The sequence below is a fragment of the Globicephala melas genome, chromosome X, assembly GCF_963455315.2.
Source record: "Globicephala melas chromosome X, mGloMel1.2, whole genome shotgun sequence".
NCBI classification, from domain to species: domain Eukaryota; kingdom Metazoa; phylum Chordata; class Mammalia; order Artiodactyla; family Delphinidae; genus Globicephala; species Globicephala melas.
In genome coordinates, this window is record NC_083335.1 from 88,334,769 (window position 1) to 88,352,841 (window position 18,073).

Here is an 18,073-nt window from a genome sequence, read left to right on the forward strand (position 1 = left end):
CGGCGTGAAGTTGCACCAGCCTGAGGCGGGCCGTGCGTTCTCCCGGGTAAGTTGTCCCTGGATCCCGGGACCCTGGCAGTGGCGGGCTGCACAGGCTCCCCGGAAGGGGGTTGTGGATAGTGACCTGTGCTCGCACACATTCCTCTTGGTGGCGGCAGCAACAGGCCTAGCGTCCCATGCCTGTCTCTGGGGTCCGCGCTTTTAGCCGCGGCTCGCGCACGTCTCTGGAGTTCTTTTAAGCAGCGTTCTTAATCCCCTCCCCCCGCGCACCAGGAAACAAAGAGGGAAGAAAAAGTCTCTTGCTTCTTCGGCAGCTGCAGACCCTGCCCCGGACTCCCTCCCGACCAGCCGTGGTGCACTAACCCCCTGCAGGCTGTGTTCACGCTGCCAACCCCAGTCCTCTCCCAGCGCCTCAGCTCCCATCCCTGCCCGCCCCGGCGGGTGAGCAGACAAGCCTCTCGGGCTGGTGAGTGTGGGTCGGCACCGATCCTCTCTGCGGGAATCTCTCCGCTTTCCTCTCCGCATCCCTGTGGCTGCGCTCTCTTCCGCACCTCCGAAGTTTTCCCCCTCTGCCACCCGCAGTCTCTGCCCGCGAAGGGGCTTCCTAGTGTGTGGAAACTTTTCCTCCTTCACAGCTCCCTCCCACTGGTGCAGGTCCCGTCCCTATCCTTTTGTCTCTGTTTATTCTTTTTTCTTTTGCCCTGCCCAGGTACGTGGGGGATTTCTTGCCTTTTTGGAAGTCTGAGGTCTTCTGCCAGCGTTCAGTAGGTGTTCTGTAGGAGTTGTTCCACGTGTAGATGTATTTCTGGTGTATCTCTGGGGAAGAAGGTGATCTCCGCGTCTTACTCTTCCACCATCTTCCTGGAAGCCCCTAAACCATATTTTCTTATCCATTTCCTCAACATAAATATCTAGCTTGCCTGCCTCCAACTTTCCCAAAATATTGGGTTGGCCAAAAAGTTCATTTGGGTTTTTCCACAATGTTACAGGAAAACCTGAACGAACTTTTTGGCCAACCCAATACCATTGCACATTCTCATATATGTCCATTTATTGGCTACTGTGAGAATTTCTCTGAGATACATATCCAGGAGTGGGATTCTTGAATCATAGAGAATACACATCCTTAGTGTTGCCAAGTAGTACCACATTGCTTTCCAGAATGGCAGTTAACTCTCCCATCAGCAAAACATTAGGGTTCCTGTTTCCCTCCTCTCCTGTCTAATTCATCCCATTCCTCCAGGCCCAAGGCAGTATCCAACTACCTGCAGGACCTCAACGCTACTACTCCAGCCCATCAGTTTATGGCTCTAGGTAGATAAGCTTACCAGAGCTTAGGGTCAATGAGCTTAGATTCAGATGCAGGCTCCACTAGTTACCATATAACCGTGGGTGTACTAGCCTACTTGTCTCTGCCTTGGTTTCCTCATTGGTAAAATGGCAGTGATAATGCATATCAAATAGTTTTGTGATGGTAAAATTAGGTAATGTATATAAAGCCCTTAGTAAAGGGTCTAGGTCATAGTAACTGGTCGAAAATGGTAGCTGTACTGCTTCCTAGTTGTTTTATATATATCTAAATCTTGGCTCATCAGCAAGAGAGTGGGTTTCCTCTTCAAGGCAGGGGTGGAGTTTTATGCTTGTTTTAAGTAGCATATCTGGGGACTTCCCTGGTGGTGCAGTTGTTAAGAATCTGCCTGCCAATGCAGGGGACACGGGTTCGAGCCCTGGTCCGGGAAGATCCCACATGCCGTGGAGCAACTAAGCCCGTGCACCACAACTACTGAGCCTGTGCTCTAGAGCCCGTGAGCCACAACGACTGAGCCCATGTGCCACAACTACTGAGCCCACGTGCCACAACTACTGAGCCTGCACTCTAGAGCCTGTGCTCCACAAGAGAAGCCATCGCCATGAGAAGCCTGTGCACCACACCGCACCACAACGAAGAGTAGCCCCCGCTCACTGCAACTAGAGAAAGCCCACGTGCAGCAACGAAGACTCAACGCAGCCAAAAAAAAAAAAAACTGTATGGAGCTAAAACATAATTTTAAGTAGCATGACTGGCACAAAGCTAGGAATACAGTAAATATAGTAACAAACATTTGTTGGTTTGACCTGAGGTGAGTTTGTGATTACCTGAAATTACTTGCTTTAAAAGGGGGAACATTGTTGTAAAATTCTATGTTATTCCTCCATTCATTTTAACCAACCCAACTGTTGCTTTGCTGTGGTGATGTGGGACTGACTTGTGGTAAACTGAGTGTGTGTGTGTGTGTGTGTGTGTGTGTGTGTGTGTGTGTGTCGGGGGGAGTGGGGTGGTGGTGGAGGTTGTGGCAATGGATTCTCTGTGGGACAGAGCCAGGCTGCAGGTCACCGTCCTAACCGCTGCCTCTAGCTTTCCTCCCACAGCCTTCGAGCTGGGCTGTTCCTCTGCCCAGGGCAGCTGTAGTGGCCCCGGCTCTCCTGGGCAAGGCTGCTCAGGCTCTTCCCCATTCTTCCAGGCTGTCTTCACTATAAGAGGAAAGGAGGTCTTGTCTTTTCCTCTTAATATTGAGTATTTAATTTTTAGTTTTATTGAGGTGTAATTGACATATAACATTATATGAGTTGTAGGTGTGCAATGTAATGATTCGATAGTTGTATATATTGCAAAATGATCACAGTAAGTCTAGTTAGGTCCACCACCACACATAGTTACAAGTTTTTTTTTTTTCTGGTGATGAGAACTTTTCAGATTTACTTTGTTAGCCACTTTCAAATATACAGTAATTATTACCTATAGTCACCATGCTGTGAATTACATCCCGAGGACTTACTTCTTTTATAACTGGAAGTTTGTACCTTTTGATCCCCTTCACCCATTTTGCCCACTCCCCACCCTCCACCTCTGGCAACCACCAATCTGTTCTCTGTATCTCTGAGCTTGCTTTCTGGAATTTTTTAATTTGATTTTTTTTTAAGATTCCACATATAAGTGAGATCATATGATATTTGTCTTTTTCTGTCTGACTTAGCATAATGCCCTCAAGGTCCGTCCATGTTGTGGCAGGATTTCATTTTTGTGTGTGTGTGTGTGTGTGTGTGGTACATGGCCCTCTCACTGTTGTGGCCTCTTCCATTGCGGAGCACAGGCTCAGTGGCCATGGCTCACGGGCCTAGCCGCTCCGCGGCATGTGGGATCCTCCCGGACCGGGGCATGAACCCATGTCCCCTGCATCAGCAGGCGGACTCTCAACCACTGTGCCACTAGGGAAGCCCAGGATTTCATTTTTTTATGGCTGAATAATATCCATTGTATATACATATATACACCACATTTTCTTTATTCATTCATCGTCAGTGGCCACTTAGGTTGTTTCTGTGTTTTGGCTATTGTAAAGAATGCTGCAGATGGACATGTGGTACACACATCATTTTAAATTAGTGTTTCCGTTTTCTTTGGATAAATACCCAGAAGTGGAATTGCTGAGTCATATGGTAGTTCTATTTTTAATTTTTTAAAGAACTTCCACACACACCAATTTATATTCCCACCAACAATGCACAAGGATTCCCTTTTCTCCACATCCTTGCCAACACTTGTTATTTCTTATCTTTTTGACAGTAACCATCCCAACAGGTGTGTGGTGATATCTCATTGTGGGTTTGCTTTGCATTTCCCTGATGATTAGTGATGTTGAGCATCTTTTCATGTACCTGTTGGCCATTTGTATGTCTTCTTTGGAAAAACGTGTATTCAGATCCTCTGTCCATTTTTTAATCACACTTTCTTTTTGCCATTGAGTTGTATGAGTTCTTTATATATTTTGGATATTAACTTGTTATCAGATATATTATTTGCAAATATTTTACCTCATTTCATAGGTTGCCTTGAAACGAAGTATTTTCAAACGTCCTTTCAGAATTCCTGCCAACGCGTCATGCTTTGCAGGAGGCTATCGCTCTGGCGTATATAATCCTGGCAAAGTATAAAGTTCAAGAAGCAAATTCAGGATACTGGTTACCTCTGGAGAGGGAGGCAAGGGGCATGAACTCTGAGAGAGGGCTTTATTTGTTTCTTTTTTTAATATTTTAATTTCATTGGGGTGTAGTTGATTTACAATGTTGTGTTAGTTTCAGGTATACAGCAAAGTGATTCAGATTCTTTTCTCATATAGGTTATCACAGAATATTGAGTAGAGTTCCCTGTGCTATTTATACAGTAGGTCCTTGTTGGTTATCTATCTTATATATAGTAGTATTTGTATGTTCATCTACAAGTATCATATATCACTCATATGTGGAATCTAATTTAAAAAAGATGCAAATGAACTTATTTACAAAACAGAAACAGACACAGATATCGAAATCAGGAGCTTGGGATAAGAGAGTGCTTTAATTGTATCTGAAATGTTTTATATTTTATACAGGGCTGTGGTGTACATGGATGTTCATGATATGATATGCATATGATACAACAAATATCATATATCATAATAAATGTATACGATCTTTATTGTATCATATATCATATATTACCTTGGATATTATATTAACTTGAATATGCTGCTTATTTCCATGCTTATATTATCCATAAATAATACTGTATTTTTGAATGTTTTCAGACTTTATGTAAGTGAAATGATCAAATTTTGTGTGCCTTTCTACTACCTTTTTTTTGCTTGACATTTTTTTGAGATTTGTCCGTATCGATGCATATAATTTTAGACCTTTGTATTAATATTAATATTAATTGAAGTATCTTTTTTGCTATTGATGGACATTTAGATTGTTTCCTATTTTTCACTCTTACCAACACTGCTGTAACAAATAATCTGATCTATAGCTCCCCATGCACGGTGCAAAAGATATTTAGAGGCTTTCCTGGTGGCGCAGTGGTTGAGAGTCCGCCTGCCGATGCAGGGGACACGGGTTCGTGCCCCGGTCCGGGAAGATCCCACATGCCGCGGAGCGGCTGGGCCCGTGAGCCATGGCCTCTGAGCCTGCGCATCCAGAGCCTGTGCTCAGCAACGGGAGAGGCCACAGCAGTGAGAGGCCCACATACCGCAAAAAAAAAAAAAAGAAAAAAAAAAATTTAGGAGTGGACTTGCTAGGCCTCAGGCCATATACACCTTTCACTTTGCTAGGTATTGCCATGTCTTTCCTCAGAGGGATTTTTCTGTTTTACTTTCCTACTAGCAGTGCCTGCATGTTGGTGTTGGCCCACATTTTGCCAATCCTTGGTAGCATTATCTAGGCTTTGCCCTCTCTGCCCAGATCCTCAGAAGAGATGGGAGGGGAGTGGAGAAGAGGGAGAGCAAGGTTCTACAATTAGGAGGAGAATGTCAGCTCTGACGAATTTCCTGTGACATTTACTTTAATGAGGAAAAGATTTTATTCTCTGTTTTGATGAAAATAATATTTAGACTTCTGTGGGAAAACTGTTACATTTTTACTCTGAAGTAGAGGAGTTTTTTTTTTTTTTCCTGTTTACATTCTTGGCAAATAAGCAGAATAGACCAATTAGCAAGCTAATGTCCTAAATGTTCACTTACAGTTATAATTTTTAAATGTTTTAAAGTAGCATGGAGCATTGGGTTTATTCTTATTGCTTTTCAAGGTTTTGAATTTGTTAAAATGAATTGAATTTAAAATGAGACACAACTTTATGATGAAGATTGATCATAATTATTTGCCACTCTCATTTGCATTTTGTAATGGGAAAATAAATGATGGGAAATGTGTTTACCTTTTCAAACAAATAAGAAAAGTCACAAAGAGTAACTTTGGCCATTTTATGTTGTCTCTTGTGTTCACAGATGGGAAAAGAGAAATTCCACAAATCTCAACATTGGGGCTTTTGCAACAATGTTAGGATGCTGGTGAGTGAAGATAAACCAGGAATAGGTGGAGAACTGCTTCTCGGACAAAAGATAAAGCCAAAACATGGTGTATTTCCTAAAGGAATGGGAACTGATTCACCATCCTGGGTGGCTTTTGATAAACAGGGTAAGTCACATGACACTGGGAGAAATGCAGTCTTAAATGTTACATGTACTAAATATTAAGTAGATGTGAGAAAATAAGAGTCCTCAATGTAAATGTAAATGTTCATCTGAAATGACACATTCTAGAACAAAAGTACCCTAAACAAAGAAAAGTTATCCCTGCTCCTGTTTCTGACTAGGTACATTGGCTGCAGGATGTTTAATGTTCATCACCTTTCTTGGCTAATGTTATCAACCTTTCTCTCATCTCCTGCCCTGGACAGGATAATGTCCTTCTACAGACTCTAAGAGTCTGGTCAGACTGCCACTTTTGCTTAGTGATTGCCATTAACTAAAGAATTTTGTTTGATTCTGAATGTGCCATTGAATACAACGGGAAAATGCCTTCTCTTCTTTTCTCCATACTAATTATGGTTCCTCATCCCTGAGGACCATAGGGTGACATGGCATGAATTGTAGAAGTGAAGGAAAGAGGTGCTATTATTAGACAAGAGTCTGAACTTTTTAGTGATATGTGTTTGTATACATAACACATGCACGTATACTGGCATATTGACAGTTGTAGAAGGCGATCCTTTTGAGTATCTTAAAAAGAGACTAAGATCAAAGGGGAAAAACCCAAGGTGACCAGTTATTTTCCACAAGGCAGCTATATGGATATGCTCTGTTTATCACACAACCTTGTATCACGGCCCCATGGTCGGTTCTCCAAAAAAGAACTTGTTATTGGATTATTTAGGTCCTGTAATTAAAAAATAACTCAGGACTAAAGAATTCAAACTGTAGTATGCTAAGTTTACCAGGAAGTTTTTAGCAGCCTTAGCATGGATTGGTTGGCAATACTTTGATTCCAATTAAAATGTCTTCAGGGCTTCCCTGGTGGCGCAGTGGTTGAGAGTCCGCCTGCCGATGCAGGGGACACGGGTTCGTGCCCCGGTCCGGGAAGATCCCACATGTTGCGGATTGGCTAGGCCTGTGAGCCATGGCCGCTGAGCCTGCGCTCTGGAGCCTGTGCTCTGCAACGGGAGAGGCCACAACAGTGAGAGGCCCACGTACCACAAAAAAAAAAAAAAAAAAAAAAGTCTTCAAATTCGGTAGAAGTGACATATCCCATGTCATCTGAGTTAGGGTCAATCAATTAGAGCACATATTTCTTTTGAAGCCCCATTCTGACACTTACGGAGATCTAACAGACCACGGGAAAGCTTCTTTCCTCGGAAACCATCTCTACTTTGAACGTGGACCAATATTTTTCTTTTTTTTGATTATTTTCAGTACCTGGCTTAGTGCTGGACCCAGAGTTCAGAAGCAGTCTCTGGGCTGACTGACTTGGGTAGATCATGCATGACTTCCTGTTAACATCACTCTTACAGGTGTTTGCACATCATCATTCTAGAATATTTAATTTTCAAGGGTCAAGTAAAAGATTCTATTTTTACTTCTTGTGTCGAAAAGAGGGTATTGACAATAGTGTAATCCACCACTGAATAATGTAGGCCACCATATATTAAACTATTCTCTTGCATTTAAAGTTGAAAATTCATTTTATTTCATGTTTTTCTCAGTATTTAATATGTGCCTTTCGAGCCTATTTTATAGCCCTTTAATTACTTATAAAATTATGTAGAATATTTCATGAAGTTGGAATAATTTTAGCTTTAAACTACTTGAGAAAATGAAGAGCTTGCTCATTTCAGGCCTAACTAAATGCGACATAATTCTTTCAGTTATTTTGTTGGTCAACTTCAATTAAATATTCATTGAGCTTTAAATGAGACACTAAGACTATGAAATATTTACGTGCTCTGATGAGATTGTGAACTTCAGATTGGATCCTGGTTAATACCCAGAGCAAATTATAAAGCACTTTCTGCATTTGTGGTTCAACAAAACAAGTCAACACCTGTTAATCATTTTTCTTGAAAATGAGACACTTTCAACTCGTTGCCAGTTTTTCCAACAGCTTTTAATCATAACAATATACCTAGGCTTCCATTCTCAAACAATACAAAGTAGAAATAAAGACAGTTCTTTGGAAAGTGCATCAAAATTAATATTTGCAGTAGATGCTCTTGGTGCCCACCCAGACCCATGATAGGGGTGGGGCACCCCTCCCCAACAGCTGTAGCAAGTGCTTTGGCAAACAACTCACACCTGCAACCCTCCATGGAGTGTTGCTCTTGGCCAATGGGCATCGCATCACCCAGAGAGGTAACCTAGGAGGTTACACTGGCCCCCTCATCACAGGACCGGGTAGCAAATGGCTGACTGATTTGTCAAGGGTAGAAGGCTGAGCTTCTTTAAGGTGAGACAACTCTGTGTTGTGATTTAGGCCCATAGCCCCTTGTGGCATTAAGCCTCGGCAAAGCTTCATGTGAGAATGCATCCTCGCTTGGATCATTTCTCTTCCTTTGGCTGTTCCCCTCACTCCCTTACAGGTTTCTCCCAAGAGTACGCCCTTAATAAATCACACGCACCTAAATCCCTGTTTTAGGTTCTGCTTCTATGGAGCCCAACCTAAGACAATGTTCCAGTTTCTATCCATAATTCTAAAAGTGACCATCAAAATGCTCTGCTCAGGCAGACCATCAAATTACAAGCAGAAAAGATGCTATTTGCGGTCACGCAGAAGAGCCAGCATTTATCATCCTGCCTGGCCCTCATGGCAGACATTTCTAGCTATTTATCTTTTCTTCACTCTCCCCTTCATTCTTATGGAGAGAACACTAGTTTTATTCAGGCTGGAGACATGCCCACTTACAGGTGTTCACCTCCCCCAGGCTCCCTGCAGCTAGGGCTGGCCACTTGGCTCACTTCTAGCCAATGATATGTGAGTTAAGGTTTATTGGGTGGGGCTCCTGGGAAAGGTATTTTTCTAATTAAAGGAGTCAGGCTCAGCTGGTATGTTTTTCCTGCCCTTCGCCCTGCCTTGTTTTCCTCTCTGGAACTAGGACATAATTCCTTGGGGGCACATCAGCCATCTTGTGACTGCAGCAGAGATACAGGGAATCTAGGGCCCCGATGGCATCATGCAGCCACTGTTTCAGGCCTGGGCTGTGTCTCTCCGGACTTCTTGTTAAATGAGAAAAATCAGCCCCTATTTCAGAGGTTCTCAACCCAGGGAGGCGTCTAGAAATGTGTGGAGGTGTTTTAAGTTGTCGCAATGACGGGAAGCAGCACTGGACTAGGATAAAGCAAGTGAGGCACTTGTCTTGGGTACAGAATTTAAGGGGCACCCCAAAACTCAGTAACCCGCCAGATAATATTTTAATGAAATCTCTTAAAAATTAATGCAAAAAATTCAGGTTGAATAAAATGCCAGCATGTTATAATAAAGACAGGATCAGTAACTGCCATGCTGAGCCATACTGGAGCCTGAGGCAAAAAGAAAAGTCAGTAGCACTGATTCCATATTTGTTTAACATGGTGGTATTTTGTTCATTATGGATTTCTGGCATTAGTTTTGATGTTTTAAATTGCCTCGCCCTAGGGCCAGACCTGACCCAGAGGTGCTGCTGCTATTTGAGCAGCTGGGGGCCAGCCTTGTATTTTACGTCCTGCACCGTGGGGAGGGCAACCCCCCACCGGGCAGAGTATTCTGCCTAAAATGCCAGTACTGCTCCCATTGAGAAACACAGTCCTAACTTGCTTAAAACCCTTGGCAGTGGGAGGATTTATGCAAATAGCCAAACATAATTTTGCCTGATACTGCACCTACTGCCCAAAGACTAGTTATTTCGTTGAATTCATTTAAATACAAGCAAGCACATATTCATTCAACCAGTTAGTTCCAGTCATCATCCCAGCACCTCTATCAGGAAGAAGCAAACGTGGATGATCGTTCTCATTTTATAAATGAGGAATCATTGGCAAGAAGTGGGGCAGGGGCAGGGTTCTGATTGTGGCTTATTCACCTTATGCGTCTGAGCCTGAGTTTCCTTGACCCTGACGCGGGGCTTGGCTAGCTGGTTGCTAATACCCCTTTACCTCTAGCAGTCTCTGCCTAAGTCTTGAGTCTCAGTCTGTGGCATGTAGTCTATGACTACAGGGAAATTCATCCTAGAACTGAGCCCAGACCCTGAATCTCCTGGCCTGGGGCTCTTTCTAATTACATCAGGCACCTACTGCTTCATTGTTGATTGAAGTTGGGCACTTTGTAGTTTATAATGTGTCGCCGTTGCTATCGTTACCTGCTTTTATAAAAAAGTCAGACTAGTTAGAAATACTCAAATGACTGAATGTTTTTTAATGACTTTTATCTGGATGTTAAGCATCATTTACATACTCTACAATTATACACTCATTTCTCTTCATTTGTCAATGGCTCCTAGTTAGCCTAATTTGTTGGCTGATTTGCAAATGACTCTATTATAGTAGTAAGTGGCAGGATAAAGGTTGATCCTATGGGGTATTATGCATGCATTTAGAAATATTTCATTTTTTCCATCTACTGTATACATAATAATTATAATCAAAACTACTGACCACAGAATTAGAATTTTAATAACTGCATTCATTGACACTGAGTTTATGATGAGCTGATTATTTAGTACTGTTTGGATCTCTATGCTTTGAACAATATGAAAACAAAAATTTAAAGTATAATTTGATCTCTTGGGTCACCTTGATGTATTTTTTTAATTGAACAAGTTGGTTTATTATTCCTTGCAGTGAGGGAAAACATATACCCTGAGTAACTGTGGGATGTCTAAGTAAGCAGGTGTTAGAAAAGACTTACTATAAGATTTGGGCTTGTGTTAGGTAATTTTGGAGAGGATCGAAGGAAGTGAGGCCTTGCTCTGGATTGGGTGCTCTCAGGAAGCGGGGGTACTTCTATGACTGTGTATCTTTTTTAAAAAATTGAAGTATAGTTGCTGTACAATATTATGTAAGTTACAGGTGTACAATATAGTGAGTCACAATTTTTAAAGGTTGTATTCCATCCATTTACAGTTATTATAAAATATTGGCTATATTCCCTATGTTGTACAATATATTCTGGCAGCTTATTTTATACCTTATAGTTTGTGCCTCTTAGTCCCCTACTCCCAGTGCCCCTCCCCACTTCCCTCTCCCCACTGGTAACCACTAGTTTGTTCTCTATATCTGTGAGTCTGCTTCTTTTCTGTAATAGTCACTAGTTTATTGTGTTTTTTAGATTCCACCTATAAGTGATATCATACAGTGTTTGTCTTTCTCTGTCTGACTTACCTTACTTAACATAATGCCCTCCAAGTTCATCCATGTTGCTGCAAATGGCAAAAATTTTCATTCTTTTTTATGGCTGAGTAGTATTACATTGTGTGTGTGTGTGTGTGTGTGTGTGTGTACACACCACTTCTTCTTTATCCATTTATCTGCTGATGGACACTTAGGTTGCTTCCATAGCTTGGCAATTGTAAATAATACCACTGTGAACATTGGGGTGCATGTAACTTTTCGAATTAGTGGTTTTGGTTTTTTTTCAGATACATATTCAGGAGTGGAATTGCTGGGTCCTATGGTAGTTCTGTTTTTAGTTTTTGAGAACCCTCCATACTATTTCTACAGTGGCTGCACCAGTTTACATTCCCACCAAAAGTATACGAGGGTTCCCTTTTCTCCACACCCTCACCAACACTTGTTATTTGTTGTCTTTGTGATAGTAGCCATTCTGATAGATTTGAGTTGATGTCTTATTGTGGTTTTGCATTACCCTGATGATTAGTGACGTTGAGCATCTTTTCATGTGCCTGTTGGCCATCTGCATTCCTCTTTGGAAAAATGTCTGTTCAGTTCTTCTGCCCATTTTTTATGACTGTGTATCTTAATAAATCTCATTTATGGGGACAGCAGACTAGAGCGAGGCTACATCTGTAATTGGGAGATTAGCGGCCATCACTCCCATGAGCTAGGACAGGAGGATATTTGGCATTTTGTGGCTTGGACGATGTTTATGTTCTGTCTGTGTTTAGATGTAGCTACGGAGTGGTCTGTTTTTTTGGTCTTGATCCACTGTGGTCACAGAGCAGCCTTGTCTGAGGATGGTATTTTCCGGAAGTGTTCATGTTCAGTGGGAGAACACCAAGGCTTTGCTGTGGCTGCCAGACCAGCCTGTAGCAGCACCAAGGCCAGCTGATAGTGCCAGGCTGGCTCCTGCATGTCAGGGGCTGCTTTTCTCCTTACCCAATACCAGCCAAACTTTTTAGTTTTCCCACAGGGGATCAAGGAGCGATCAAGTAGGCTAGAATTTTGTATTGGCAAAGAACAATACATGACTACAGATCCTTGAAGTTTTGCCTAAAGCCAATTAGGAATGTTACAAAATATAATCAGCGTATATAAAAATAAAATACAATTAAAAATTTAAAAATAACTAGAAAATGTGTCAGATACTATACCTTTAAACCATACCCAAAAGGTCAAATGAAAAATTTCCATAGGTTTATGTGACTGTCAGATTATCTGAAACCTGTTAGAATCATTTCATAAAAGACACCGATATGTATAATTATAACACAATGTGCTTGTAATACATTGCCATTTAAGTCCCATGTTTTAGGTCACAGTTACATAATCTTCACCTACTGAGCTTTAAAGATGAAATCAAAAGGCTTGCCTGGGGCTGCCCTGGTGGCGCAGTGGTTGAGAGTCCGCCTGCCGATGCGGGGGACGCGGGTTCGTGCCCGGTCCGGGAGGATCCCACGTGCCGCGGAGCGACTGGGCCCGTGAGCCATGGCCACTGAGCCTGCGCGTCCGGAGCCTGTGCTCCGCAGCGGGAGAGGCCACGACAGTGAGGGGCCCACATACCGCAAAAAACAAAACAAAACAAAAGGCTTGCCTGAAATCAAACATGTCATACCCCAAATTCTCAACTGTATATTCTGCATCTATTTCTAAAACACAAAATTACCTTCTTTAAATTTATGTTAAACTGATAAAGTTTCTCATTTCATCATGCATTATGGCTTTCTTTAATCTTTTGAAATTCAGAAGGCGTTTAATAAAAACTCCCAAATCTGGAATAAATGTTTTTGGAATAAAAAGAATGAGGTTCATAAATGAGTCTCTGACTGAAGAAGAGAGAGTTCTTCCTCCCCTCTTTTCTAAAACCTAGAGTGTGGTTACCAGGCAAAATTTTAAGACCCTTTAAAAGGGTTATACTTTTTATCAATAAGTAGGCCTGTGGCTTATTCGCATTAGCCCAAAGTTAAAATTGTCTTTTTGAGCTTAAACCTGAGTAGATACCACTACACACCCATTAGAATGGCTATAACTTAAAAAGACTGACAATACCAAGTGCTGACAAGGATGTTAAGAAACTGAAACTTCTATATATTCCTGGAGGGAATATAAAATGGTACTGCCATTTTGGAAGACAGTTTGGGAGTTTCTTAAATAGTTAAATATATGCTAACACATGACTCAGTTAATTCCACTCCTACATATATTTCTAAGAGAAATTAAAACATATGTTCACACAAAAACTTGTATGTGAATGATTATAGCGTCATTATTCATAATAGCCCAAAACAGGGAACAACCCAAATGTCCATCAACTGATGAATGGATGAACAAAATGTGGTATAGCCATACAATGGAAACTATTTGTCAATAAAAAGAAACTACTGGTATATAGTACAATATGGATAAACCTCAGAAACATACTAAGTAAAAGAAAGCAGACACAGAAGGCTTCATATTGTATGATTCCATCTATCTGAAATTCTAAAAAAGGCAAATATATCAGAGAAAGCCGATCAGTAGTTGCCTGGGGTTGGCAGTGGGAGAGGGAATGTTTTGGGGGTGATAGAAGTGTTCTAAACTGGATTGTGGTGATGATCACACAGGTCTATAAATTTATGAAAAGTCATTGAACTGTATACTGACAAGAGGTGAGTTTATGGCATATAAATTACAGTTTAATATATTAGTCTAGGACTGCCATAACAAAATACCATAGACTGGGTGCCTTGAACCACAGAAATTTATTTTCTCATAGTTCTGGGTGTTAGAAGTCCAAGATCACGGTGCTGGCAGGGTTGGTTTCTCTTAAGGCCTCTCTCCTGGGGTTGCAGATGGCCGCCCTCTTGCTGCCTCTTCACATGGCTATTCTCTGTACATACTGATTTTTTTTTTTTTGAACACAAAAATCTTTGTCATGTATAACATTTTAGATCACAAATTAGGAACTGATAGTTACTGTTTGATTTGTTGACTTATATTTTAGGCTGATTTATATTTTGATCTGAATTTTTAATCTATACAGCAATGTTTATTTATTAAAAACTACTTCCCTCTCTGAATTCAGAACAGCCGCAGGTTTATTGGAAACATTTAAAAGATTATTTACCTTCCTGAATTTTGTATTTTCAGGATTCTACCCTATAGTAAGCTCACCCTTTTTTAACACTGATGGTGGGTGATGGTACAAATACTGACTATATAATCTATGTTCTTTTTTAAAAAAATATTTTTGAAATAATTTTGTACTTACAGGAAATCACAAAAATGGCACAAGACAGTTCCTGTGTCTCTTTTCCCAGCTTTCCCCAACAACAGCATCTTATACAATTATAGTACGTTATCAAAACCAGGAAATTGACATTAGTATAATACTAAACTTGCAGACCTTAATTGAATTTCACCAGTTTTTACATGCACTCATATTTCCCCTTTAGTTTATAGTTCTGTGAAATTTTATCACAGGTACGGATTCATGTAACCACCACCACAATCAGGACACAGAAAACTGTATTCCTCTAGGATTCTGTTGTTTGAGTCTTTATTTTAATCAACTTTACTGAGGTATAACTTGTATATGATAAAATGTACCCATTTTAAGCATACAGTCCCATGAGTTCTAACAAATGTATACACAGGTAACCACACCCCAGACACCATATAGAACATCTCTACCACCCTAGACAGTTCCCTCATGCCCCCTTCCATTCAGCCCTCCTCCATGGCTCTGACTTGCATCACTATAGTTTTGCCTATTCTTGAACTTCATATAAATGGAATCTTATAGTGTGTCTTCTCTGGAGTCTGGCTCACTGTTTGGGATTTAAGATTTGAGGCACAGCTTTATGCTGTGTATGTATATAAAGAAAGTGCAGCCAATTCACATGTAATAATTCACCATGGCAGATTTCTGGTTACTTTTATAATTGTTTTTCATTCTCTGGATTGATATTCCTTTATTTTTAAACATGCTGGTTTTTATTTTTTTCAAATAAATTGCTCTCCTAACTCCCTTCAGAGGTTTAAAAACATTTAGCATTGTTAATTTCTAAATTTAAACATGTTAGAATTGTTCATATCCTTCTACTTATTTTAATTATGCTCCTCTATTTAAATACCTATTCTGAGTATGAAATTCATTGTGGTGTTTAGTGTGGTAATAGTTCTTTTAATAAAGAGGATTCATCAGGGACACATGTCATTATCATAAACCTTTTATCAGAGGTACAAATAATTGATGGCACATGGCTGTTCATTCTAGGACATCAGAAATGGGGAGGTGGCAGGGAGGGCATGAATTCCACATTATTGAAAGGGGGACAGAAATACTTATCTCCATTCTTTTTTCAATGTTGTCCCACTTCCTTTTCTTATATCCCATCTCTCAACCTCCTTAATCTTTCCCCTTCCATTCTTTTGACCTCTTTCTCTATTTCTTTTTCTCTCTTATTGGACTTCGTCTGTCTCTTCATCCTCATTCTCTTTCCTTTCATGCATTTTTATTCATCTTCCATCAAGTGTGCCCTATTTAACTTTCTTCCCTTTGCCTACTTTGTCTTCCTCTGTCCCAGGCCTTGCAATTGCTGACTTCTCTTCTTAGGAAAGTAGAATTACCATCATCATCATCATCATCATCATCATTATTGCCAGGGTCTTTTCCTTTCCCTTTACCTGTAGGATTGAACCCAGGATATGTATGTCTCCCCAAATGGAGCATTGTTTGAATGAACTCTGTGTACATTGGTTGGGGTATCCCTTGGGAACATGGTCCTCCTGCAACACCCCTGTAATAGGAGGCTCTCTGGTGTAGGGGAGAGAGCAAGGGTTTCAGTCAGACAGATGGGTTCAAAACCTGGATTTACCATTTATTACGTATTTCATCTGGGCTATGTTTTTAACCTCTCTTGGTCTTAATTCCCTCATCTGTCAAGTAAGAGTAACAAACCTATCTTAGAATTGCCGTGAGCATCAGATGGACAATGCACATCAAGTGTCCAGCTCATCGCATGTAGTCCTGAAGAATTAACTCTCCTCCTTTGCTTAAGGCCTGGCTTATTTTCTTACGTGGGGTAGGGAGGACGGTGTTCCTCGGGGAAGTGAAGCATAAGCTCGGACTATCCCAGTCATCACCTGTGCTGCAGAATTCTTGCATTTTTCTTTGGCACAAATTCTGCCATATTCCAGAAGAATCCGTTTGGAGATGCCCATTGAGACCAGTGAATTCTAAAAAGTAGCCATTAAGCTATCGATGCATTGCTCTTTCCAGTTGTTCCCCAGTGTTCCGTTTACTCTGTGGGTATTAAGGTAGTTTAAAAAGTCTTCTATTGTTTAATAAGAGAGTTTGTCATGTGTCTTCTATTTTAGCAAATTCACTTAATGGTCTTTTAGGGGAAAGGTGATAAATAACTACATTTATTATTGCTTTACTTTTTCACTATTCTGAACTAATAGCAGTCAGTAATAGACTATTACAATTGTATTTACATTCCGATTATTCTAAACTCAAAGATTTTACACCATTGTCAACTAGGTTCTAGAAACTTCATGTAGGCCCTTTTATGTTTAATCAAAATTTTACTTCCTTCGTAGTCTACTCTGTTGTTTCCCTCCTTTTTAGCCTAAAATATAAAATCTGTTTTTGAGTGTATTTTATTCTATCTCTGGTTCTACTTGTTGATTTTTTTCATCTGGTGTTTCAGGGCATTTATTTATTTTTTTATTTTAAACTTTTTATTGAAATATAGTTGATTTATAATATTGTATTAGTTTCAGGTATATAACATAGGGATTCAATACTTTTATAGATTGAATTGCCATTTCAAGTTATTATAAAATAAATAATGGCTATATTTCCCTGTGCTATATAATATATCCTAGTTGCTTATTTATTTTATAGATAGGTGTTTGTATCTCTTAAAACCTACCCTTATCTTGCCCCCCCCCCCCCGACTGGTAACCAGTAGTTTGTTCTCTATATCTGTGAGTCTGTTTGTGATATTAATTCATTTTATTTTTTAGATTCCACATATCAGTGATAACATACAGTATTTGTCTTTTTTTTTGACTTACTTCACTAAGCCTAATACCCTCTAGGTCTATCCACATTGTTGCAAATGGCAGAATTCCATTCTTTTTTATGGCTGAGTAGTATTCCATTGTGTGTCTGTATATATCACATCTTCTTTATCCATTCATATGTTGATAAACACTTGGATTGCTTCCATATTTTGGCTATTGTAAATAATTCTACTGTTAACATTGGGGTGCATGTATTTTTTTGAATTAGTGTTTTTGTTTTTTTTCAGATACATACCCAGGAGTGGAATTTCTGGATCATGTGATAGTTCTATTTTTAGTTTTTTGAGGAAACTCCTTAATTTCTTCCATAGTGGCTGCTCCAATTTACACTCCCACCAGCAGTGTACAAGGGTTCCCCTTTCTCTGCATCCTCGCCAACATTTGTTATTTGTAGACTTTTTTGATGATAGCCATTCTGACAGGTATGAGGTGATGTCTCATTGTGGTTTTGGTTTGCATTTCTCTGATGATTATCAGAGCATTTATTTTGACATTTGTGTTTGAATTTCAAAAATAAAGCTGTTTTTCAATTCTGGTCTAGTTGGCTTTTACAGTAAGCTTTATTAATTGAAGCTTTGGTTCTTACTGATATGTAATGGGGATAATATTATTAATGTGTGTTCCCAGCTTTCTCCTTTTCCCCACACCCTGCCTGCTGAACAAAAATTTGTCTTTGCTCATTCCACTCCCCCGCCACCCCGCTCCATCCTCTAAGGATTCTTCTGAGTTTTTCAGTAAGATTCTCAGGCTTTGGGGGATGCAGAAAAGGGAGAAGGGCTGGAAAG

At 40.3% G+C, this 18,073-nt stretch overlaps 1 protein-coding gene across 1 annotated transcript in view; it reads left to right on the forward strand.

Moving 5' to 3' along the window:
- Positions 1-18,073, forward strand: part of EFHC2 (EF-hand domain containing 2) — a 203,088-nt gene that overhangs the window by 43,176 nt on the left and 141,839 nt on the right. The window contains 1 exon segment of the mRNA XM_060292248.1: positions 5,799-5,988. Coding sequence (XP_060148231.1) covers positions 5,799-5,988 — 190 coding nt within the window.